Source organism: Marmota marmota, unplaced genomic scaffold (assembly GCF_001458135.2).
Source record: "Marmota marmota marmota unplaced genomic scaffold, marMar, whole genome shotgun sequence".
Lineage (NCBI taxonomy): Eukaryota > Metazoa > Chordata > Mammalia > Rodentia > Sciuridae > Marmota > Marmota marmota.
In genome coordinates this window covers 45282994-45307216 of record NW_026000005.1, presented here as the reverse complement: position 1 = coordinate 45307216, position 24223 = coordinate 45282994, and the positions used below count along the sequence as shown (strand labels likewise).

Genomic DNA, 24223 nt, shown 5'->3' with positions numbered 1-24223 from the left:
TTCCTGAAATTTTCCTGAGACTTTCAGGCTTGGTGTTTGGTTAAGTGCACTTGTACTGTTAATCACTCTGTAGCCGGATGTTAATTCTCCCTCTTTCATATGTAGTTTCCCCTAGTAATTGCATCAAACCACTGATGAGGCTGTGAATTTAGCTTGCCTCTTTCTTACCCTAACTCAGATAAGCAGAAAAAGATTTTAAGCACTTAAATTGATTCTTCTGTTTTGATTGTTATTAGTGGTGATAATAAGTCATACTATTGTATGACTGGTACTAAGTCATAAGAAATGCCATTTTAAATTCTCACTTCTTCACATTTTGGTTTCATTTTTTTCCCCCTAGTGCTAATAAAAAAAAAAGGGGGGGGGGCGCTATACTAAACTAATGCTCCACCAGCAAGCAATATTCCCAGCACTTGCAGTTATTTTCTAATTCTTTAGATTGCTTAAAAATATCTAGAATTTAGTACACATATTTGGTTTTGAGGTTTCTTACTCTTACTTCCAGGACTTCTGAGAAAAAATTCTTCAGAGTTTTAGTTCTGTTTAAACTGTATTTGAATCCTAACTTACCAAAGGTTTGTAGTCTGAAGTATAAACTGAATTCTCTTTGGTTTAGAATTGATTTTTAACTTTTATGTGAAGCTAGATAATTTAGTGTTGTAATTGTCTTACTTTGTCTTTCTCTGTAGCCTTCTTTCCTTCTGCACGTGAACACAGAACTGATGCATGTTAAATGACTTGTAATACACATGGTCATGCTCTGCACAAGCCATCTAGTTCAACTGCCTGGAATACCCTTCCTTAAAATCCTTTTCTGAATTACTTGGGCTTCCACTTAAATTTAGTACCTTGATATCCAACTGAGGTTGTGTCTCTATCTTTTCTTGAAGCAAAAAGCTCCTTGAGGGCGGCAACCCTGTGTATCCAAAAAGTTCAGTCCAGTGTGTTGTACAAATTAGATGTTGAGTGAATTTGAATCCCTGTTATTTCTGGCTTTGATGAGTAGTGTTTGAAATGAGCTCCTTTTACCTATGAAAGAAAGTTTAGTTAAACCAACTGTGTTTAGGAAGGACTTTTCATTAATTAGGAAAATAAACTCTTCTAAGTATCCTGAGGTAATTCGGAGCTTTCATATACGTGTCAATTTTGCCTGCTCTCTTCTTCAGGAGGCAGAATTTCACTAGTTTCTTAGTCTAAAATGTTTCAGTATATTTCTTAAGGTAATTTGGGGAGTTGCTGTTTAAATAATAGTTGTAGTACTGTGGGGTCATCTTTTGTTTCTGATTTTTCTATGATGACAAGATCATCATCAAATATAATTCGTTTCATGAAAGATGAATAGTAGTTCTCTTTTCCATACCTTATTCTGTGTCTGTTTGATCTAAACCAGTGTGTTCCCAAAAGCCATCTGTTTGTTTATAAATATTAAGTCTGTTCTTATATAGGATGGAGTTACTGTCCATTTTTAGAATAGTTATTTTTGGATGATTTAGGTAAACTGGAACATAGAGAATGGGAATGTCTTTCTGTCCTCCTCTTTTCTGCATTGTCAGTGTCTCTTCAATCCAGTGTATATTAATCTACTTTTTAGCCCCAAAGTGGGGCTCTATTTTAAGTGAATTGAATATTTCTCTTCAGGAGTGGTCACTTTCCCATTTATTTGGAAGTGTTTAAAAATAAAAAATTTCTGCCGGTAAGGATGACAACAACTGCTAGTCACACAAAAGCACGTACTGTGAATGCACTGTAATTCGGAAGAATTTTAAACATACAAAGTCTTGGTTGTTACACATAGTGATTTTCTGCAGCAATTTTTATTTAAAAAGAAGAAATTGGCTTTGTCCTCTATGAATCTGAGCTTTGTGTTGTCTATACATTGCTCCTGGTTCACTGGTTACGCTGCCTATGATGACATTTTTCTGTTGCAGTCGGCGAGGCTCTGGCCTGGGCAAAAGAGGAGCAGCTGAGGCTCGGAGGCAGGAGAAAATGGCAGACCCTGAAAGCAACCAGGAGACAGTAAATTCTTCAGCTGCCCGGACAGATGAAGCTCCCCAAGGAGCTGCAGGTAGATTGGCATTTCTTAAAACACATTTCTCTATTTATATATTTATTTAGACATAATTATTTTTTACCTGAATATGATGAAATGGGAGGAACATAGTATGCTGAATGTTACCATTAAATAAATTTTTGTTCAGATTTGTTTTACAATATAGCCTTAGTATTTAGATTAATGGGTTTGCCATTTTAAAATTCCCATCCAGTCCAGGTTTGTACAAATAATATTCAAAGGGCTGTCAGGAGGTATTAATTCATTTCTGTTAAAGTTTTTTACATATTGACTAGTGCCTATTGATTGAAAGAATTTAAATTCATAATAAATGAAAACGAGAGGATATGGCTTGAATTACTTCATAAATAAGTGAATTTTAATTTAGAATTTTGTAACCCCTGAAAAATAAGTATTCCATTTGCACTTAACCTATTTTAATAATAGTATTTAGATGTTTATGGGCTTTTAAAATTTCTTCTTGAAATCTTAAAACAATTAAGGTTTTTTTTTTTTTTCACCCCTTGATTTAACTTTAAATGTGTATCCCTTGCCATTACCAAAATAAAGCTAATACTCTTAGCTGTTAAATGTGGCTACTCAGTTTTAAAATGTAGTTTATCATTGTTGTTTCTTACCAGATAACAAAAATCTTATGAGTCCCTTAAATCAGTGTTATATGTACAGGTTTAGATTTATATAGATACCCACTTTGAACAAAGGTATTTCATGTACTGTGTTTTAATATTAGAATATGTGCTAGTTTGTGTGTGTGTGCTTCTTTTGATACTTGGAATTGGACCCAGGAGTGCTTTACCACTGAGCTATAATCCCCAGCCCTTTTTATTTTTTATTAAGTTGTTTAGGACTTCACTGAGGCTGGCCTGGAACTTGCATCCTCCTGCTTCAGCCTCTTAGGTTGTTGGGATTAGAGGCGTGCAACACCACCCTCCTCCTGGCTGTTCTAGTTTTCTTTCATGCCTGTGATGGTCATATTTCATAATGATTTGCTAGGAGCATTCTGGTTTACCCACTACTGTTGTCTTGTCCTGTCTATCATAGCACTTTTTTTTTTCTTTTTTTGAGTCATTACTCTTTTCCAGTTTGTACAATAAATTATATGGTAGGCTTATTTACAGGATATCTTCTTTGGGGAGATAATTTTTTTTCCTCATAACTTTTCCCTAGAAGAGTCTGAATTGATAAATATTTGGAAAAAACAGAGGCCATTTCATGTGGAGTTCATTGAAGCCATTCATGTTTCCTTCCCTATGTTGTACACTTTTGAGTCTTAGTGTTTATTTCAAGTCTATATATGGAAGTGGGGGCATTTCCAAAATGGATGACAGAAATGGAGCTGCTGAATGTGGCGTTGTTACATTAGACTCTTTATATTAATTACCATAGCTAACATTTATGGAGCATACGCTCTATTGCAGGCACAGTATTAAACACTATTCATATATTCTTGTTTACTATTCAAAAGAACCTGGTGAAATTTGAGTGCTGTTATTGCCATTTTATAAATGAGGAAAAACTGAGATGCATTCAAGTTAAGCTTACCTAGTTTTACATGTTAGGATATGTGACTCTCAAATCCAGATCTTAAAAATCAACTGCACATTTATAACAGCTGTCTTTTCCCTGGGGGGTTATAAGAGTTTAATTCATATGGATGTAATTGAAGGCTAGAGTGAGGGGGTATAGTGTAAACTTTTGTTCCCTGGTATATTATCTAAGAGAATAAAAGCTTCAGGTGAGTCAGGATAATCAGCTGACTTCCTAAACACTTGAATGTGTTTCACTGCCATTCATATTTGAAATTGCAATGTGAAATAGGTATTTTTCAAGTTTATGTATTGTTGCTGCTGATAAAAGATACGTGTAGGGTGGTCACTGCTATTAGAGGATCAGTGGCTAGACATTTGATGGGTCCCTTATGGATTGTAGGAATTCCTCTGCTGGCTGAATAAAGTATTCATGGGGAAAGGAGTGAATTACTTATCAGCTTCACGTTAAGTTCTTCCATGTATTGTGCTTTAGTTTCCCTGTGTATGAAATATAAAAACCAAACTTCTGAATTTGTGTAGAGTATAGGTTTATGCTGATGACTTTTAGACTACCATTTGATGAGCATCCAGTTCTCAGACAATGCTTCGTCAGTTGGTATGATACTCCCTTCCAAACAATAAAATGGCAAGGAAAAATAGGCATTGTTTTGTTGATCTGTTCTTTTGCTTTAAGAATCTTCATAATTTCACAAGAAATGATCAGGGTCAAATCATAAAATAAAAATCAGCCTAGTTTTGCAGACTTTTCTTTTCCAAATTACTTTTATTTAGTATCACTGCAAATTATGTCATGACCATATGGACCTGATGATGGAGCCCATGATAAGGAATCATTACATTCCTATTGCCATTTCTCTAGTCTTATGACACTAAGGGGGTGGCATCTGTTGCCTCCCTTACTTACACATTTGGTAAATGTTTGCAGTTCCTAGCAAGTAAAATCAAGTTCCACAGCTTTTTAATATTTTGTCTTTTTGTGAAAGAGGTAGCATTGGTTAAAGTATAAAAATTTGGAGTTTTTTGATAGAATTTTTTATATTGCTGCCTTATAATTATACATAATATTAGTATTCATTATTCCATATTCAAACATGCAGAAAGCTATTTCATCAATATAATCCCAAGTATATGATAGAATTTTTGTGTTCTGATTTAAACAATATTTTCTCAATTGTTTTCATTGAAGTATTTATTGTAAACCATAGTTCTGTGAAGATATGGTAGGACTAGATGGGAGACGTACCTGGCTTAAGGAAAAAGAAAGATCAACCATCCTGAAAATCCAGTTATAGTCATAGTTTAACATTTGACTTTGGGGACAGATTTGTACATGTGCTCAAGGAGGTTTAAAGTAAAGACTAAAGAACTTTGTAATTGACTCTTTTTTGATTGATCACATTTTCTTATCTATTGGTCTTCACATAACAGCCACCTCTCTGCTCTTAACTCAAACTAGCCATGTCTTTGGACTAATTTAATTGTCTAATTTTTAACAATGTGCACAAAAGGAACAACCATGGGTAAATATTTCACACTTGCCATCAAAAGGGTTGGCAGAAGGATCCTTTTCTTTGCTTCTAGTAATTAATTTCTGTCAAGACTGGCTCCGCCCCCCTCCCCACACTCATTTCCACTGAAAAACAGACCAGCTCTGCCCCTTTTTGTAGTGGTTCTATGGCTCCTCTAAAGATTGCAACTCCACTACACTAGAACCTTATCAGCTCTTTTAATTATGTGCTTTTATAAATTTTATGTCTTGGTTAATTAATGTCTTTGTGGCACTGCAATTTGAGATATTCATTATGAAAGTCATAAGTATGTTTTAACGAGTAAGGTAAAGTAGAAATCTTCAATGTATGTAAATCTGCAGGACATTTTAAAGTAACACCTAATAAGCCCTCCGGTTAAAACAAAACAAAACACCAAAAACTTTAAAAAAAACCAACATTCCCTTAGTGAGGTTTTGGTGGAGTTTTTTGGTTTGCTTTTTAATGTGTGGGTTCCAGAGAATGCCTTGAAAAACCAACCATTTCGTTTATTAAAACTTTGTATTTGCTTTCCACGTGCCAGGAAGAGTCAGTTTAATAAACTCAATCATTATTGGTACCTAATACCAGTATTTGTTAACAGGGGCTCTGTATAATGTGAAGAAACAACTGTATTTGAATTAAAAATTACTGCTGAAGAGTATGTTATGGATCTTAAGAGTACAGTCAGTGAAGTCAGACTGTCTGGGTTCAAATCTCTGGTCCATTTGGAGTTCTCTGACTTGGGCAAGTACACTCAAAGTCAAAAAGCCTCAGTTTCATATGCATGATGAATCTTACATCACTTTCTATACTGTGAGGAGATATTTAGACAATTTCTATAGACAGTAAGCATTTAATAAATGTTGCCTATATGTGGCATCATACAGTGCAGTTACTGGATAATCTCCTTTTTCTTCACCAGCACTATGGATTTTGCCAAACATGATACCCTTTAACATTAGCATTAGCATTAGCATTTTGGGTTAATACAGCTCTAAACCATGAAGTTAACATTTTCTGTAAGTGGCAAGACAAGTGTTTTAGACTTGATATGGTTTTTGTTACATTTACTGAATTCTGTGATTGTGTCATGAAAGCAGCCACAGGCAGTATGTCAACAAATGAGTACAGTTATATTCTAATAACTCTTATGCACAAAACCTTGTGGTGGACTGGATTTGGCCTTTGGGACATAGTTTGCTGACCTTTGTTCTTTTTAACACATAAATTTTTCTAAAAAAATTTTGAAATCTCACTGAAGTTACAGAAAATACTCAATGGTGTGTGAAGAAAGGTATAAAAATTCAGAGTTGGTGATTGGTGGGTGCATTGGCATCTTTTTCTTCAGAAAAGCTAATCTTAAATTCACTTTCATTATGCCTCTTTAAAATAGTCTTTCTGGTTTGCATTCTGTCACTCTTAAACGGGGCTTTTAAGGTACTATGAATGATGTGGTTTTTATTTATGTAGATCAGTCATTTGTTTAAAAAGGCTTAGGACTCAGCAGACTTGTGAAGGTATAGCGGGCTGCTAGTTGTGCAGGAACATAGTTTCATTTTTGGTCAGTTATAATAGAATTCACTTCTGTTAGCATATGCTGTTTTTTTTGTTGTTGTTGTTGTTAGCATTTTGTGTAGTAGTATCCTTCTCAGTCTTCATTCTGCACTAAGTGTTGACATCTTAGTTGCCTTCTCTTCTGTGCTTCATAGCAATGGTTTGCAGCCATCCCTTAGTGATAGTACATATTTCCAGTATTTTGTCCTAGAAATAAGAATATGTAATAGTTTTGCACTACTGAAATTAGAACAGATAAATTATTGTCAGCTATTTATGATATGTCACAGTGGTCTTAGCAATGTTTACCTTAATTGACTTCTGTTAGAGGAGTCCAGGATAAGACTTCATTCAAGAGCAGTTTCAAAGGCATGAGGACTCTGTCAAAAGCCATGTGTGAATAAAATGCAAAGTTTATATTTTTATACTTGTTTAATACTAAAGTAGTTGAGTGCTGCTTTTATTTCTAAATGTTATAGAATGATGTCTAGAATAGCTGAGTGCAATAGAAAGGCAAGTTTAATTGAATTTATTTATTGTAGTCTGTAAAACTTCGGGTTTTCTTTTTTAAAATAAGCCAGACATAATGAGTTTAAATGCTCCTCTCCTAACCTCACCTTCCCCTTCCCCCAAGCCTCTAGTTCTGTTGCAGGGGCTGTTGGCATGACCACCTCTGGGGAGAGTGAATCAGATGATTCCGAGATGGGACGATTACAAGGTAAAGACAGTCGTTGAGCCTACAAGAAAGAGTTTCCATGGACTCTTAGTTACTACTGTTTTTTATTGAAATTAGTTTACATATGTTCAATTGAATATTATTTAGCAGTGCCTGCTCCTCCTTAGTGGTGATTTTATGATTTGGATTCAGAAGATAAGCTATCTGCATCTTTAATTTTACCATGTAACTATAGAAACCCCATTTTTTTGGTTGTTTCCAAAATTGTCTTTATGATACTTGTGCAATTGGTTTTAATAACAAATCACAAACAGTATATTAAGCTAATATACTGGGGAAAAGCTTAATATATTGTTCCATTGAACATAATATTATAAATACATAATTGTTAATAGGTGCCAGATGCATTCTTAATGTATCTATGAAGGTAGGTATTTTGGTTTTGTTTTGTTTTTGCCATGATCTTTTTTTCTCTTTGATCACCTATTTTAAAATAAGTTGTATAGTAGTATATAAATAAATTCCAGATTTTTTATGTTATAAGAGCTTTAAAAAAAGTTACATTATAACTAGATGGCTATATATTTTTGTCTCAAGGACTTGACTTTATAATCTCCAATGTGAGGCTTACATTGTAAGAAACAACGTTTTTAAATCAGTTTCAGGTTGCTTTTACATTCCTAAGGAAATAGCAAGGAGTAGGATTCTCATGAACACATAAATTTTCTTACCTTTGGAGGTGACAAATGTCTTTAGATCATGAGATCAACATCTGATTGGGGAATAATGTCAGAGGGAAAGTGGGGCAAAGGTGTTTAAAGTATAACTTCAAAATAGGTATAACCTTGGGTTTTTCTTGGACTATTAACACAGTTCCTGCTGGCACTGAGCTTTTAAAATTCTCCATAAAACTTTAAGATAACTTGAAGTTTGCACATGTATATTTTATGTTAATTACATTAATTATGAGGGTGGTCTTGGAAGTTTAATGTAGCCTCTCTTAAAATTCAGAATGGAAAGTGACATTGACTAACTCAATTATGTGAGATAAATCAGTTGCTTGACATTCTTAGGTAAGATCAGTTGCATTAAATCAACTCAATTACTCCCCCCCCCATCCCTGCCCTTCTTTTTTCTTTAGCTCTGTTAGAGGCCAGGGGTCTTCCTCCTCACCTGTTTGGTCCTCTTGGTCCTCGGATGTCACAACTTTTCCATAGAACAATTGGAAGCGGAGCTAGTAAGTGCATAACTAACTTTAAATTTTTCCTCCCTTGAAACCTCTTAATTAGTTAAATGCTGTTTTTACTATTGATGTGAATAAGTATGAGGAAGTTTTAAATTTTCATGAACTTTATTTTTTAAAATAGGGCACATGCACACACTCACTTTAAATATAGCATCTGTTACATTTTCTTCTGTACTTTTATTTTTGATTGCTAAATCAGAATCATTAAAAACTAGCCAGATTTTATAGGAAGAGTGACTCAATTTGAACTCTATAAAAGTAAAGAATTTATATTGAGTAGCAATGGCATTTGATTGCACAGTTTTAATTCCATTTTTTATGGTTTAATAAACTGAAGCCTGTAAGACAGTTGAAGATATAATATGAACCTGAAAGATTTTTAGCAGAACTCTGGTCACTACACTCATACCAGATTAATGTTTTTTAATCCATTGTAGTGAGTGACTCTTGAAATCCCAATTTTAGTAACTAAGAGCAGTTAAAATTACAGATCAAGTTATTTTTATTTCAGAGTATTATCTTTAGCTTCCTTAAAATTTGTTTTATTTTTGTTAGAATTTCATTGATAGTGTTCCCATAGAATCAGGTTAATGTATAGACTTAAGACTTGCTTAACTTCAAAATTTCTGAAGTGTTATTGAAGCTTATTAGCCTCTGACCTTAATATGTGCCTTTATAATTTGTGTCAGATATTTCAATTTTTTTTTTTTTAAGGCAATGAAATGTGTGTACCTGCTTTTTTCAGTTTCTGGCCTTAATATTTGACAAGGAAATTTAAGAAGCAGCTGGTATTTTTATTTCTGTTTTGTTTTGCTTTTGCCACCCTGACACTCAAATCTCAGATAATATATCCTCTTGTAAAGTTATCAACTCTTGAACATGGATATTAATTTACTCTATTTGGGAGGGGCTAGGAATGTACTGAATCATAAATAAGATAAGCAGAGCTGTTTCTCCCTGAAGCTTCCATGCTAGAGGGTGACCCTGGCAACAAACAATTACTATATAGTAAAATTTCAGAGACTTAAGTGAGGAAACCAACCATGCACAGGTCTGAGGGAAAGAATATGTGCAATCCTAAATCCATCAGTAATCATCAACTCATGGCAATATTGACGTCATTAATAGCCTGAAGAGTAGTTTTAATTAAGTCCTAGGCATTATTTAATCTGCTTATATTTGAATTTATAACTAAAAATAAGCTTATATTTAACGTAACCACAGTGTTTTCTTTTTTAAGAAAAAAATATTTAACTAAGTTCAAATATCTCCATCCTTATAAATTCATAGGAAATTTTGTTTCATTGAATCTGGATCAAAACCCAATTTATTAATGTGTTTAAGTTAGTATGTTTAAGTTTTTTTATTAATAGAAATGTTATTTATTTTTTTAAACATTTATTTTTTAGTTGTATTTGGACACAGTACCTTTATTTTATTTATTTATTTTTATGTGGTGCTGAGGATCGAACTCAGGGCCTTACATGTGCCAGGCGAGCACTCTACCTCTGAGCCACAACCCCAGCCCAGAAATTTTATTTATTTTACCACTTCATATACTTCTTGGAAGAAAAGTGATCACAGGGCCTATATAAGGGTATTGACATTAAACATCTCAAATCCATGTTTAGGGTTAACTATTACACATGAAATTAAACCATAGATTAGAATTGGGGGATCAGTGTCGTTTCTCTTTGTGCCCTTGACCTATCTTCAGCAAGGCCTAGCTCATGTTTAATATTTAGTTTATTCTTACCCATATCCCTGCTCCCATATTGGTTTGAAATGAATCGCAAATGTTATATATTTTTATCTGTAAATATATCATGTAGCTCAAGGGTACCACTCCTTGAAGTAAACATACGCCCAGGCACATACACAGGTTACTTTTATCACACTTAAATAATTCCTTAATAGATGCACAGTGTCAAACTTCCATTGTTTAGAATGTCTTAAATATTTCTTGGAAATTGGTAGTTCTGGGGGCTTTTTCAGATTTGAGTGTAATCCTTCTCTCCTAACTGAGAAAAGGCTATTCAAAAGTGATAGTATACTCTTATATTAGAACTGCATGTCTGATTGTCTCTTAACAAGCTCTTGAAACTCAGTTTCAAGGTAACAAGGGTTAAAAGAATGGTGATACTTTAGGTTGAATAATTACTCTTCATTTATGAGAAGTAAAGCAATTTAGTAGAAATACATAAAAGAATATCTTTCCCTTATTTTCTATTTGCTTATTTAGGAGTATAGTCAATATTAGAAAAATTACTTTTCCCCCTTCATTTGCCAATTTTCAAAATAGTGGTTTGTATGTCTTCTACAGATACCAAGGCTTTTTTGTGGGATGGGGGTGGATGGAGGGTGTACTATTATAAACAGTGGTTGAGACATATTTTAGATATTTCGTTGAGTTTCACTGATTCTTAAATTGTCCCATCATTTGATGATGGAATCATTTTTTGAGATATGCTTGAATTTTTTTTTTATATAACATTAGTAGTGTTTGATAGCTTACTTGCTTTTTGATATGACAGAATGTACCAGTTCAGCTGACTTATTTTCCCCCAATCCCTGAAATAGAACTCTTGCTACAAACTCTTGGTTTCTTTTTGTATGAAATTATATTTAGAGATCACAATCTGGACATATTTATTGCTACTGGATTGAACATTATTAGTAAACTTTTAATGGACAATCTAGGAAATAATTGTATTTTTAAACACTTCCCCCCCCCCAAAGTTTATACTGATAAAGATGATTCAGGTTTTGGGCTGAAGGGTTTTTATTTATGTTAAATGCTGTTATCTCTCCATTCTCCATGCTAAAAGTTTTTATTGCCCAATGGCAATTACATTGTGACCCATTTGCTTTACCCCACACCAACTTAGTAAGATTCGAAAAGAATTATTAATGAGAAAGTTGTAACAATGTTTTTTTAATAGTTCTTTTTGTTCTTGAAATATAAGCATACTTGTGGTCAGCTTTTTTTCCTTTATAGTCACTTATTATGATTCCTGTGTTTGTTTATGCCACCAAGTGATTTGGTTCATCTGGCATTTATCTTTCTTTCTTTTTGGTACTGGGACGTAGACCCAGTTTGCTTCATAACTTCATAACCAGCCCTTTTCATTTTTTATTTCAAAACAGGGTCTCACTAAGGTGCCCTGGCTGGCCTTGAGCTTGCAATTCTTGCCTCAGCCTCCCAAGTTGCTGTGATTACATGTATGTGCCAGTATGTGTGGAGCTTTGATTTTAAGGGATTACTTTTTAAAATTTAATTTTGCTTTTATAATTGTGTAATAATTTACATGGTTTTAGAATTCAAATTTACAAATACGGTATATTCAGAAATTCTTTTGCTGTCTCTTTTCCCTCTCTCCTCCTTCCACATATCAAACGTTTAAAATGTATGTCTTGTCCTTCTATTAATTTAAACAAAAAATCCTTATTACCCACTCCTCACACACTGCCTCTCTTAGATAAGAGAAGTAAGCTTTATAGATTCTCTCTAGCTCCTCATATATTGAGGGCAAGAATGAGATTCCCAATTCTTTTTGTAAAACTGTCATATTACTTCATTGTTTGGAAGTACATAGTTTATTTGACCAAATCTCCCATTATTAAACATTTGGGTTATTTCCAGGTGTGTTTGTTGTTTGCTGTTGATGTTTTTGGCTGTTTTTTTTTTTTTTTCCTCCATGTTGCAGTACAGTAGAGCTTTTGCATTTTTTTCTTGTATTCAGACTGGATTTTCAGAAGCAACATGGAAGCGGGTAAATGCCATGCACTCACAATTTTGGTAGATGTTGTAAACTTGCACTATTGGAATCGTACCCCCCAATTTTTTTTGTTTCTACAGTAATGGGTGACAACTGTATGGTGTCACACTTTTGGATATATGTTTTTAAAATTTTATTTATTTATGGAGCCGTACTGGGATTTGAACTCAGTGGTGCTTTACCACTGAGCTACATCTTATCCATTTTTTGAGGCTTGGTCTAAGTTGCCAAGGCTGGCCTTCAACTTACTAGTCTGCTTTAGCTTCCTGAGTTGCTGGAATTTCACTGTACTTAGCATTCTTTTGGATTTTTTTCAAATGTACAGGTGCAAAATGGTAATTTATAGTTTGAGATTAATCAAATATTTTTAATAATTTTTTTCCTCTTTGATTAACTTTTCTTTGTATATTTCTTTAAGTAGTTACCCAAGAGATTATAATACATATACTTGTTTATTACAGCCTGCATTAAATTAATACTTTATCATATCCCAAACAGTGCAAAAACATCTATCCATCTTTCATATTGCTATTTTAATTTGTTAGACTTATATACATACTAGAAACTTGATAAGGCATAATTTTTGTTTTAGACATCCATATTCTTTCATTTGCTCTTTGCAATGCAAATTCCTTCTATCTGTTCCTTTCTTCTCTCAAGAATTGTTTTCCTCTAGCTTGAAGAGCCTTTTTTCAAATAATACAGGGTTGCTAATAATTTCTCTCTGGTTTTGAGAAATTCTTAATTTTCCTTAATTATTAAAGGATATGTTCCTCAGGTGTAAAAATTCTCATCACTATGGAAGGCTTATATAGTCTATCTTTAGCAGCCTTGTTGGTCTTTAAAGTCAGTATCTTTTTCCCTGTGACTTTTAAAAAAGATTTGGTTCAACTTTTTTTTTTTAAATGGTTTGACTATGCTAGGATGAGGTGACTTTTCCTTGACACTTAATTTGCTTGGGCTTTGTAGCCTGTGAATATGAGATTTGGTATTTTTATTAATTTTGGAAAATTTTTGTCTGTTATTATATCAAACATTGTTTGGTTTTCATTAGCTTTTTTTTTTTAAACTTAGGGTCTCCTTTTTTTCTTTTAATTCTTATTTTTAGGTGTAGATGGACACAACTCAATGCCTTTATTTTTATGTGGTGTTGTGGATCCAACCCGGGTCCCACCCATGCTACCGCTGAGCCAATCAATCTCGCAGCCCCTTCATTAGCTTTTAAACTATTCTATTTTGCTTTTAGGAGTATCAAGATCATACCGTGCTCAGACTCTGGACTTTATCATCCAACTTGTTTTTTTGGCTGTGAGAATTTTTTTCTCTATCCAGTTGCTGTTGACCATTTTCAAATTCAGTAATTTTTTTTTTCTGCTGTCATCATCATCTTTTGTTAAACCCATCAGTGAGTTCTTAATTTCAGGTGTGTGTGTGTGTGTGTGTGTTTTTAAATTCTAGGCAATGCTTTCATTATTTCATTGTAGGTTCTAGTAGTGTTGAAATTCCATATATTGTTATTCCCAACCCCTTTTGTTATTTATTTTGAGACAGGATCTTACTCAGTCAGCCAAGCTGGCCTTGAACTTGGATCCTCCTGCCTTAGCTTCCCTAGTAGCTGGGATTATAGGTGTTCACTACTACAATTGACTTTGTCCTTTAATTCTAATATTGTTCTTTTATTTTCTCTTTGTCCACCTCTTGATCTCAGTTCCACATTCCTAGTTTTTCATAAATCTACATTTTATACAAAAGAACTGAAGAATTCCCCATATGATATCTTCTGCCAATGATGGTTTCCACTTTCTCTTTGAAAAATAAAGGGTCATAAGCTCATCACTCTTAACTCCATTCAAGACTTGAGTTTGTTTTTAACAGAATTGCAGTTTTGGTGTGACTCATTTCACCTGTGGCTCATCACTGTTTGGTGGGGCCCTCCCAGGATTTTTATTTAGAAACTTATAAATCTTTGTGTGCTCAGGGGCTTAAAAATGTAACAGATATCTTGGGAGATCTGGTACTATCTGTGTGCATTTGAGGAAGGCCTCTTCTGACGCTTGAGAATACAGAATTTTTTTTTCTGTTTAAAATCAAAATGTTTTATGTAGCCCCTGTTCCTTTTCATAGTTTCAGAACTCAGCAAATAAATCTGGTGGGGGTAGGTTCAATTCAATATGTTAGGCTACTTTGATGGGACTCAGCAAACTATTGCCCAACTGCCAAATCCAGCCTCCTGCATTTTTTTTTTAAATATAGCCTGTGAATTAAGAATGGATTTTACATTCTTAAATGGCTAAACAATAATATTTAATTTGTGTCATGTGAAAATTAAAAGTAAAATTTCAGTGTCCATTAAGTTGTTTTGAAACATAACCACATGCTTTTGTTTACATATTGTTCATGGCTGCTTTTGAACCAGGAGTTGAGTAGTTGCAGTAGAGACTGTATGGCCTGCAAAGTCTAAAATATGTTTCTGGCCCTGGATCGGAAATATTTGCTTGCTAACTTTTAACCTACAGTAGTGTTTCTCAAAGTGTGGTCTCAGTTTTTGAGTGAGGTTCCATGAAATCCTTGTATGGAGTAAGGTCAAAACTAGTAATAGTAATTATTTAAGCTTATCTTTTTCTACTTTATTGATGTTTAAATTAATTGTGTAAATGTATGTTGAGTAAAACTACTGGTAACATATAAGAATAAAAGTAGTGGCTCCAACCTGTCCTCACAGTCATTGTATTCTTCAGTAAGAGATTGAATGCAGTCGTTTATTGCCATTCCTAGTTAATAATAATAATTATTATTCTAGTTTTACTCAAGGATATTCTTGATGAAGAAAGTTAAATAACTGAGTTAGGTCTTTATTTGTGAATTCATGTTGTTGTAATAATCTTTGTGACAGAATGGTGGCTAGTTTTTCATAGATTTCATCTCAAATAGCATCTCCACAGATTGAGTTTACAAGTAGAGTTGAGAACCCGGTTGTCCTTTATTAAGCTTGACATTAAGATGATTTGCCACAGATATCCAATGATGCCATCTTCAATTTATTTAATTTTTTTTCCTTTTTTTTTTCCCCTTTGGTATCGGGGATTAATCTCAGGGGCACTTAACCACTGATCCACATCCCCAGCTCCTTTTATATTTTATTTAGAGACAAGGTCTCACTGAGTTTGTTACAGCCTTGTTAAGTTACTGAGACTGGTTTGAACTTGAGAGGTACCTCAGCCTTCCAGGCCCCTGGGATTACAGGCATGTGCCACTGCACCTTGCCTGTTTATTGTTTTAATATTGTCATTTTCCACAAAATTTTATTTATTAATCTGTAATTCTAAACCCCCCTTTTAAAACATCAGTAGACAACTCAAATAAATAAAGTGCTGGGGCTGGGGATGTAGCTCAATGGTTAAGCGCCCCTGAGGTAAAGCGCATGCATAGCATACGTGAGGCACTGGGTTTGATCCTCAGCTCTACATAAATATAAAATAAAGATATTGTGTCCACCTTTAACAAAAAATAGATATTAAAAATAAAATTGCTTTGGGGTTTCTCATTTATTTTTAAGAGTATAAAATGGCACTACATCCAAAATATACTGATATGAGTTGGATTTGCTTTACATATCAGAGAATATATTCTTTTAGTTTTGGCTTTCTTTTATTTTCAATTTGGCATGTGTTCTTTTTATCTCATGGTGTTGGATGATATTGGTCTTGTTAAAGAGATTCATATACTTTGAATTACCAGCCCAGATATAAGACCCCTGTTGAAGGGCATTGTGTCATTTTTTCCATTTTAGATGGTTGTGCTGTTTAAGATACATTTAATATGAATTTCTTCATCCTTTTAAAATGAATTTTGAAGCAACTTAGTGCCCCCCCCCCTTTCACATAGACACAAAAATTACTGGAAGTAGAGTATACTCTAACTGGATGTACTTTCAGATCAACACAAGACAGGTAGTCAACAGTAATTGTGGAATTCATTCATAGTCACAGTCTTAAATAATAGAGAAAACACATCTTCCAAAGATCACCATGTGCACTTTTTATCTCCCCTGCAAAATTACTGAAGCTTAATTACAGTAAGAAACTTTAGGTTTTGTTGTGAATTACAAATTGGTTAACAGTGTCCCCCAAATATCCCCCCAAAATTCCAAATTTTTTGCATTTAAACAGTTACAATATGGAGTAGAAAAACCTGATAAACAAAGAGTAGTGTGAAAAGGTATAAGAAAAGAAAGGGATTGAAACATCAACTTTAGGCTTGGTAAACATTAATTGGAATTAATTATGGTTTCATGTAGGAAAATGTCTGTGAAAAAATGAAATGGCTTTTTGACTGTCTTATTAAGCTTGGTGACAACTCATTTCTCAGTGGTATTTGAGTGTCAGTTTTTGCCAATTGTTTGGATAATGAAATTTTGTCTTAAAGTGGGAAATACTTGATAGCCAGAACCTACACATGAAATGAGAGAAGATGTAAAGGCTATTTTGATGTTTTTACAGAATCCTTTGTTCTTTCTCACTCTTCTTTGTTAGATGTATTATTCTATTTGGGTTTATTTTCTTACCCTTTTTTCTGTTGCTTGTATCCCATTTATTTTGGTGGCACATATTTAGAGGAATATAATGTTTCCTTTGAAGTCTTGGTTTTTATTATTGCAGAAAGCTTTTACTTGGTTGTTTATTCCTTTAAAAGTAGGTGTATTAAAGCTGTTAGGTCATAGTATTTGTTTTTGCTGTTCAAAAACTAATGAGCTTCTCTCAATCAAATGACAAAAAAAATTGTATGAATAACAAATAAGGCAGAACAGATCCAACCAATTTGATTGTTCTTTGACTATGCTAGTAATGTGTATTGACCTATAATAGACCTAGCCTTTAGTTGCAATCCAAGGAAGATAAATCAGCCACTTATCAGTTAGAGTCTCACCTTAAACTAAGCAATACTTTCCTTAAATGTTTAAATAGAATTTTTTTTTTTCCCCACCTGAAGGTTCTAAGGCCCAGCAGCTTCTTCAAGGACTACAAGCCAGTGATGAAAGTCAGCAGCTTCAGGCAGTGATTGAAATGTGCCAGCTGTTGGTCATGGGAAATGAAGAGACACTGGGGGGGTTTCCTGTTAAGAGTGTGGTTCCAGCTTTGGTAAGCATATGATGTCCCTTTGTTTCATCTTAATTGTCCTGTGAAGGTTCTTGAGCTTATTGTCATTATAATTTTAAAACATGATAGAACTAAGAGGAGTCTGTACGTAGGTACTTTTATCTTGTGCTTGTAGATATTGGGAATGATGGCTAATGATAACTTAATGAAAGTTTTTTTTTTTCCTTTTTTCTTGTTTTGAGGTTCTGGGGATGAAACCCAGGGCCTTGAGCATGGTAGGCAAGTGCTCTACTAGACTATTCTTTGATGAAGTTGCTTGATACTTGATAATGACTGGTTTTCCATTTTTAAATTATTAATCCTGTCAATAACACCTTGACTCTTACTGTGTTAAATGTGTAAGCCTGATTTTGGCGGGGTTGGGGGTGTACCAGGGATTAAACTCAGGGGCACTCAACCACTGAGCCACATCCCCAGTCCTATTTTGTATTTAGAGACAGGGTCTCACAGAGTTGCTTAGCACCTCACCGTTATTGAGGCTGGCTTTGGACTCTTGACCCTTCTGTCTCGGCCTCCTCAGCCACAGGGATTACAGGCATGCGCTACCACACCTGGCTAATTGTGTAAGCTTTTTGTTTTAACCTCCTGATCTATGGGGCAATAATAACAAGAAACTCATTTTGATTATTTTGTGGACCGGAAAGGTTTAGTGTTTGGTAAGCATGTGCATGACAACAGTAGACAAGCCAGTATTGCCATATAGATCCTTCCAGTTTAAAAGGCTTTCATTTTTAAAAAGGTTTTATGTTAAGAGGAAAAAAAAAAGACCTTTTTTTAAAAGTATATAAAAAAGTTTATATTGGTTCATGATTCTGGAAGTCCAACATCTAGGGACTACATCTAGTGATGGCCTTTTTGTTGTCAAGAGTCTTGAGGAGAGACAGGAACCACACTTATCTTTTCTGGTTATCTTCCACCTTCCATTTCTTTTATTGATGCATTAAAGTTGTATACTATGACATGCACACAATATTACAAGATAATTTGGCCAATATCATTCCCCAGTGTATCTCCTTTCCTTCTTCTCCCCCCTCTACTTCCCGTCCCTTTACTCTACTGATCTCCCTTTGATTTTTATGAGAAATTCCTTATCCCCTTTCCGTTTTCCTCTTTAGCTTCCATATATGAGAGAAAACACATGACCTTTGACTTTCTAAGTTGGGCTTATTTCAGTTCTACTCATTTTCCTACAAATTACAAAATTTTATCTTTTGGCTGAATAAAATTCCATTATGTATATATGCCACATTTTCTTTTTGCATTCATCCATCAGTGGACACCTAGTTTGGTTCCGTAGTTTGACGATCAAGAATTGTGCTGCTGAAAACATATTTATGTATGTATTGCTATAATATGCTGACTTTAGTTCTTTAGGATAGATACTGAGGAGTGGTATAAGTGGCTTCTATTTGTAGTTTTCTGAAGAATCTCCATACTGATTTCTATGCTGGTCTTACTAATTTCCAGTTCCACCGATAGTGTGTTTCTTTTTCTTTGTTAATTTTTTTTCCTGTCCTGTTTAGTGTTTCTTTTTTTTTTTTAACATCTCTTTAGCTTTTATTATTGTTTGTTTTCTTGATGGCTGCCATGCTGACTGGAGTGAAATGTCATCACAATATAGTTTTGATTTATATTTCCCCCGTCGCTAAGGATGGTGAACAATTTTTTCATATATATTTCCTGGCCATTTGTATTTCTTTTGAGAAATTAATTTAATTTAATTCCTTTGCCTAGTTATTAATTGGGTTGATTTTGGAGGGGGGGGTATAACCTTTGAGTACTGTATTTCAGATACTCTGTCAGAAGAGTAGCTGGGTAATGGTAAAACCCTTATCAAAGGGTTGGGGATGGTGTTGCTAAGTATGTAGCTCAGTGGCAAAGTACCTATGGGTTCAGTCCCCAGTAACAAAAAATGGATGAATAAAGCAACAAAGACTTGAGCTAACTTTTGCTATTTGCTATCAATAGTTAAAATGAAGAATCAGTGAAGTGTAGGAAGAATTTTGGGAGGATGAGAATACCTGGGATTGAACCTCAGGGGCACTTACCCATTGAGCCACATTTCAGCCCTTTATATTTTTTATTTCGAGAGGGTCCTACTAAGTTGCTGAGGCTGGCTTTGAACTTGCAATTCTCCTGCCTCAGCTTCCTGAGCTGCTGAGGTTATAGCCATGCGCTACCGGGCCTGACAGGAGGAATGTTGACACATAATTGAATTTACTTAATTTTCTGCTTATTGAAATATTAAGTACTTATTAGATTTGAGCCTTAGATGATATTAATACTGACTATTAATGAGTTGTCCAAATTTATCAAAAATATCTACCTATTACCATATACTCATGTAACCATAAATAGTCATTTTGGCTTATGGGAAGCTATAACCATTTGTTCCATACATATTCCATCCAAAAGTTGGGCACTTACTACTCTTTCTGTTAACATGACAACCCTTGCAGGTTAGACTTAAGTGGTTGATTGTAGGTGATTTGAGATATTCAGTATTGTTTGGTCCTAAAATGTGAGGCCTGTGGGTATGTATATTTTTTGTTTTAAAACAAAAGTTGTTTTCAGGACCTGGTATGTTAGTATCCTGTACCTGGTATGATTCAGAGCTGAGAAGATACATATTCAATTGAGTATTGTATTATGATATGTGATGTCTGTTATTGTAGTTAGACATTTAAATTAAAGGATACTTTGACTTGTCTTTAGTGCATTTGAAATTTTCCATTGCTCTTAGAAAACAATGAATTGACTGCCTTACCTCCAAGGAGGAAATTTCTTTGGTGAGTCAGATTTCAGGAAAATGGAATATATACTGTTAGCAGTTTTGCATTCCTTTTTTTTTTTTTTGAAAAACATGGTTGAAATCTATTCAGAGTCTTTTCCATAATAACAAATAAAATCAGGTGTGCAGAATCACTTAGGTGGAATAATTACATTAATTTGTCTTAATCAGTTTCTGTTATGATCAGTCTTGTTTTCAGAATTTTAAGCTGAGCTAAATGGTGCTTATTGTTTAGAAAGCTTGTTCATAAGTGTTGTAAGCTGTGATCCTGAAACTGGGCTAACACTTGCTCTTTTTGTTTTTGTGGTGCTGGGGATTGAAGCCAGGGCCTCCTACATGCTAGGCAAGTTCTCTTCCACTGAACCACATCCCCGTCCCTGTGCTGACATTTGCACTGATATACAAATGTCAGTGCAGTTTTAGTCTCTGTGCATTTATCTGGCAAATATTTATTAACAGAGATAAGTCTCCAGTGATACATTAGTGGGATTCTGAAGGGGGTTAAATCCACCCAAAGGTTGGGTTATAAGCAAGAGAAAGGATTTGACTTTGACCTGGGTCATGTGGTGATGTTTAGCAATATGCTCAAATTAGAACTGTAGCATGTAACGAATGCCATCCTAAATGTGCTTGTAACTTGTGCACGGCCTTCTAGGCTTTACCTTTATGTTATTTTTGTGAGGTAAAAGTCTTGGATTAATGCTTTTCAGCCAGGCACAGTGGCCCACTCATGTAATCCCTGTGGCTCAACAAGCTGAGGCAGGAGGACCTTGAGTTCAAAGCGAGCTTCAACAACTTAGACCCTGTCTGTAAATAAAAAGTCTGGGGATGTGGCTTAATTGTTAAGTGTCCCTGGGTTCAATCTATGGTATAACAACAACAAAAAAGAAACCTTTCCGTTTCAGTTTAAAGAACAAGAGATGTATCTAGGGCTATTCTAAGAATATAACTTCTACTTTGTTGTCTTTTTAACAGATAACATTACTGCAGATGGAGCATAATTTTGATATTGTAAGTATATATTGTATTTTTAAATACACTTTTTAAGTTTTTGCTTTTGAGTTTTTGAGTAAAAGCCTTCTTTCTTTCTAGATGAACCATGCTTGCCGAGCCTTAACGTACATGATGGAAGCACTTCCTCGGTCGTCTGCCGTCGTTGTGGATGCTATTCCTGTCTTTTTAGAAAAGGTAGACCTGGGGAACAGTTTAAAACTCTTGAATTCCAACTTTCATTAAACTAAAGTATATCGTTTAGCCAAGATTCCAGAAAAATATTTCATGGTTTACAGACAATTAGTTTGAAGCTAATAAATCATTTATAAAATCAGCCCCATATTACAATTTTTAGTAAGAACAGATACCACATTAGTATAATATCTTTAAAGAACATCCCAAAGGGCTTGGTTAAAAATAATGTTTCTAGAAAATCCACCAGTGAAGTTGACAGCTGTTTATATCCTATCCTTATTGTGTAGCTGAAAAGGTTGAGGCAGAGTGCCTTGATTAAAGACATAAAATTAAGTCAGTGGAAAAGGACAGTTGTTTTTTCATATGGTGTATGTATGTTGTGCTTCTGGTTTGTCTTATGAGTCTGTCTTTTGATGTAGGATCTCAGTATGTGGCCCAGGCCTATCTTGAATTCCTGGGCACAAGTGATCTTCTCAGCTTATTCTCTTGAGTGCTTGGACTATAGGTGCTTGCCAATATGCCCAGCTTATAGGCCTTTTTCAGCACAGTAAAAGTTGTTTTATTTGAAAAGCATGGAACACGGTGTATAATTCTAAACCTGATTTTAAAATATTATTATGCAAAACAACTTGCGTATTTCAAATGTGAAGATTTATTCTCTACATAAAATGTATTTTCAGTATCTCAAAATGAAACAAATTAATTGGGAGGAAACTATTAGTTGGCTCCATTTTATAGCTTAAGCTCAAGGAACTTGTTTCTTATGGTGGGTTTCATGTTAGAGACTGAGTAGATGGGTGAAAATTAGAGAAAATTCTGTGTTCATGTAGAAGTTAAGTTATTGGAAAAGAACTTAAATGATAACCTTAATTTGCTTATTTATATTTTCCCAGCTGCAAGTTATTCAGTGTATTGACGTGGCAGAGCAGGCCTTGACTGCCTTGGAGATGTTGTCACGGAGACACAGTAAAGCCATTCTACAGGCAGTAAGTGTCGTTACTAAAGGACTATATTTCATTCAGTGTTGTATTTTAGATCTGCATTTGTACTGATTCTGTGATTGCAGTCACTGTAAGATGCACACTTTGTTTCCAAAGTAATTAGCTAGGCTTTTTAATAGTTAGTTTTTTTTGTTGTTCTTGTTGCCTTAACAGTTTTCTGTATTTTAGGGTGGTTTGGCAGACTGCTTGCTGTATCTAGAGTTCTTCAGCATAAATGCCCAAAGAAATGCACTAGCAATTGCAGCCAATTGCTGTCAGAGTATCACACCAGATGAATTTCATTTTGTGGCAGATTCCCTCCCATTGCTAACCCAAAGGCTAACCCATCAGGTAAATTATGAACCTATTTTATGTGTCACAAAATAGTTTTATTATGGTTATTCCAACTAGTACTATAAATCTTTGAATGGGGATAACTTTATTAGGTTACTGTATAATATTTTGGTGTATTTACCCAAATTAATAGTTATGTGTGTGTGTTTGATATTTTTAATTATTTTGATTTTAAGATTAATTTGTTATTGTAGAAAACCTTAAGTGTTTACTATGTGATATGATCAGAATTTATTCTGGAAAGATCACCTTTTCTTGAAAGGGTAAGGATGGGATCAGGTTGAGGATATGGATTAAGAAGACCAGAAGAGAGACAAATCTGTCCCAAATAGAAATGAAAAATGTAGACTGAAGCTGTTTGGCATTGGCGAAGAGTAGTCATGTAGAAGGTAGAATCAAAGGACTAGAATTGGTGATGCAGTATGAAAAGCAGGTTTGTAAATTTCAAGGTTGTAGAGAAACTGAGTTTTTAAAACTGTAAATAAATGTTTAGCATAGAATGTACTTCCTTCTGATATCTCTCTCTCTCTCACACACACACACACACACAGAGAGAGAGAAAGTGCGCGCAATACAGTAATGTTTTACAATTTTGTTGTTATGCTGAAGATAGTTTTAGAAATCTGGCTTTAAAATCACCCAAAGTGTGCTTAAAAATGTGGGAGATTAGGTACATAAAATATGTTCGAATAAATAAGGGATTTATGTAAGATGGATAAATGATAATGTACATTGAGTCATCCCTGAAATTTTTATTTCTAACATGATCAAGACAGAGTAATGCCATTCACTTTTTTCTTTGTTCTTTAAAATATAGTTGACTAAGGTAATCTTTTTATAGGCTAAAAATATATTCTCTAATTCATTGTGATAATCAGTACTGTATAATGTCCTTATTTAGAAATAAGATATAAAAATCAGAGAAGTTAAATACTTGGCCACTATTTGGTAGCACTCTTTCTGGTGTTACATAGTGGCAGTGAAAGGTGTAGGGCTTTATAAACCTCAATTTCTATTTTTTACAGAAGTAAGTCTATTTTTTATGTATGAAGTCCACTTATAAATTAGGAAAAAACAAGGTCTATCAAAATATTAGTGAAACTAGTAAAATATTCTTTCACTTATTATGAGGATTATTATAAATGTTTTCTCTAGAGAGATCATTGTAATTTTTATAGTGAATAGCAACTTGTTTTAATAGTAAATCATTTCTCATTTTGTAGAATTGAATCTTTCCTAGAATGTTTTCATATGGAATATAACAAATCTACGCACAGGTTTTGGCATTATCAATATAGTTTGTCCTTTGGTATTTGTGGGGGATTGATTCAAGCCCTCTTCTCCCCCCC

At 34.2% G+C, this 24223-nt stretch overlaps 1 protein-coding gene across 26 annotated transcripts in view; it reads left to right on the top strand.

Annotated features, from left to right (window-relative positions):
- The window catches only part of Trip12 (thyroid hormone receptor interactor 12), a 150864-nt gene that overhangs the window by 80913 nt on the left and 45728 nt on the right, over positions 1-24223 (top strand). For 23 of the 26 annotated variants that reach the window (XM_048808690.1, XM_048808688.1, XM_015481491.2 and 20 more), the window contains 8 exons: positions 1929-2065; positions 7339-7422; positions 8522-8617; positions 17395-17543; positions 21328-21363; positions 21445-21540; positions 22434-22526; positions 22710-22871. In XM_048808690.1, the coding sequence (XP_048664647.1) occupies positions 1929-2065; positions 7339-7422; positions 8522-8617; positions 17395-17543; positions 21328-21363; positions 21445-21540; positions 22434-22526; positions 22710-22871 (853 nt within the window). Of the gene's footprint in view, positions 1-1928; positions 2066-5751; positions 5895-7338; positions 7454-8521; positions 8618-17394; positions 17544-20473; positions 20485-21327; positions 21364-21444; positions 21541-22433; positions 22527-22709; positions 22872-24223 lie in introns of those variants that run through there. The other 3 variants (XM_048808695.1, XM_048808697.1, XM_048808698.1) reach the window with 3 other exon arrangements.